A 1,260-nucleotide genomic window follows, 5' to 3' on the forward strand; every position below is an offset into this window, starting at 1 on the left:
AATAAACCTTCATTTTAATTAATTCTGTAATTGGTTTTCCATTCCGTTTGTTTATTGTTCATTCTTTTGTCATATTTGATAATTTTTAATTTCATGTCCAAATTAGCTTAGCTTTTTTTGGTTAAAGATTTTCTTTAGTTCTGTTGACAAACTATATCAAAAAGTTGCTGATTTCTGATAAGATTATATTATTATCAACGAATACCTTATCTTCATTTCTGTAATTTTACATATTATATTCTCGTGAAAATAGCGGTTTTGAAATACCTTGCCATGGAATCACCGGTCTATAACTGGTACCCGGGCAACGATTGCACGTAAGTGGACATTGTTCCGTCATTAATTTGTAATATAAAGGATTGTCGCATAAATGTTTCGCTCTTGGGCAATCACTAGGTCGTCCTGGTGCACTACGATCCACACATTCTGGTGTCGTTGTTGTTGTTGTTGTTGTTGTTGTTGTTGTTGTTGTTGTTGTTGTTGTTGTTGTTGTCGTTGTTGTTGTTGTTGTTGTTGTTGCTACTGAATTCTTATTATCCTTATTTAATTGAAAACATAAAGTTAATAATAAACTTAAAATTTTAGGAAGAATATGAACTCTTTGGAATTTAATATTACATCGCACAAGGAGCTAATTATTGTTAATTTGCTTAATACGTGTTTTCGTTTGATTCAGTTTAAAATTCTTGTTCAATCATTGCAAATAGAAAAATGAAGACTAACGAAGATGAAGTATTTAGCAGTAAAACATTAAAATTCTTAAAAAAACCAGAAAAGAATCGTTGGTAATGGAAAGACTTGAATGAAAAAAGAAGAAAAAAAAGATGAGAAGAAACAAATAAAAGACATCATACTAATTTGGTATGTGTTAGCGAAATTAAAGTTCTCAGTCATTTCTAACTGCAAAGTTTCCGGATGTATTTATTATATTAATATTTTACAATTTAACTTTCACTTTGATTTAATTTTAAAAAAGCACTCTTTAATTATTGTCTAAGGATGAAGATTTATAAACTTAGGATTCATTAATTTGTATTTTAAATCACTGTTTTTATTCTAATGAAAAAATTAACTAACCAGGTAATATGTAATCAAAAAAGGCAAAGGTTGTGATGATGAATACAACACTATGAGCTATCAACATGATTATTTGATCACGATTAAATGAAGCAATTAATTGAAAAGCGGGAATAATTAGCTCAAATATGAAATGAATTAGTATTTAACAGCTTTTCTCGCATTTAAAAATGGAATAGGTTG

At 28.4% G+C, this 1,260-nt stretch overlaps 1 protein-coding gene across 1 annotated transcript; it reads right to left on the reverse strand.

The window, feature by feature from the left end:
- Positions 1-226: 226 nt before the first annotated feature.
- Positions 227-522, reverse strand: LOAG_12740 (hypothetical protein; the record flags this gene model as incomplete). Its single annotated transcript, XM_003148252.2, has 1 exon — positions 227-522. A coding segment is annotated over one exon (296 nt), but the record flags the coding sequence as incomplete, so codon positions are not given.
- Between the last annotated feature and the right edge of the window lie 738 nt (positions 523-1,260).

This window comes from Loa loa, assembly GCF_000183805.2.
Source record: "Loa loa unplaced genomic scaffold supercont3.655, whole genome shotgun sequence".
In the NCBI taxonomy this organism is placed as follows: domain Eukaryota; kingdom Metazoa; phylum Nematoda; class Chromadorea; order Rhabditida; family Onchocercidae; genus Loa; species Loa loa.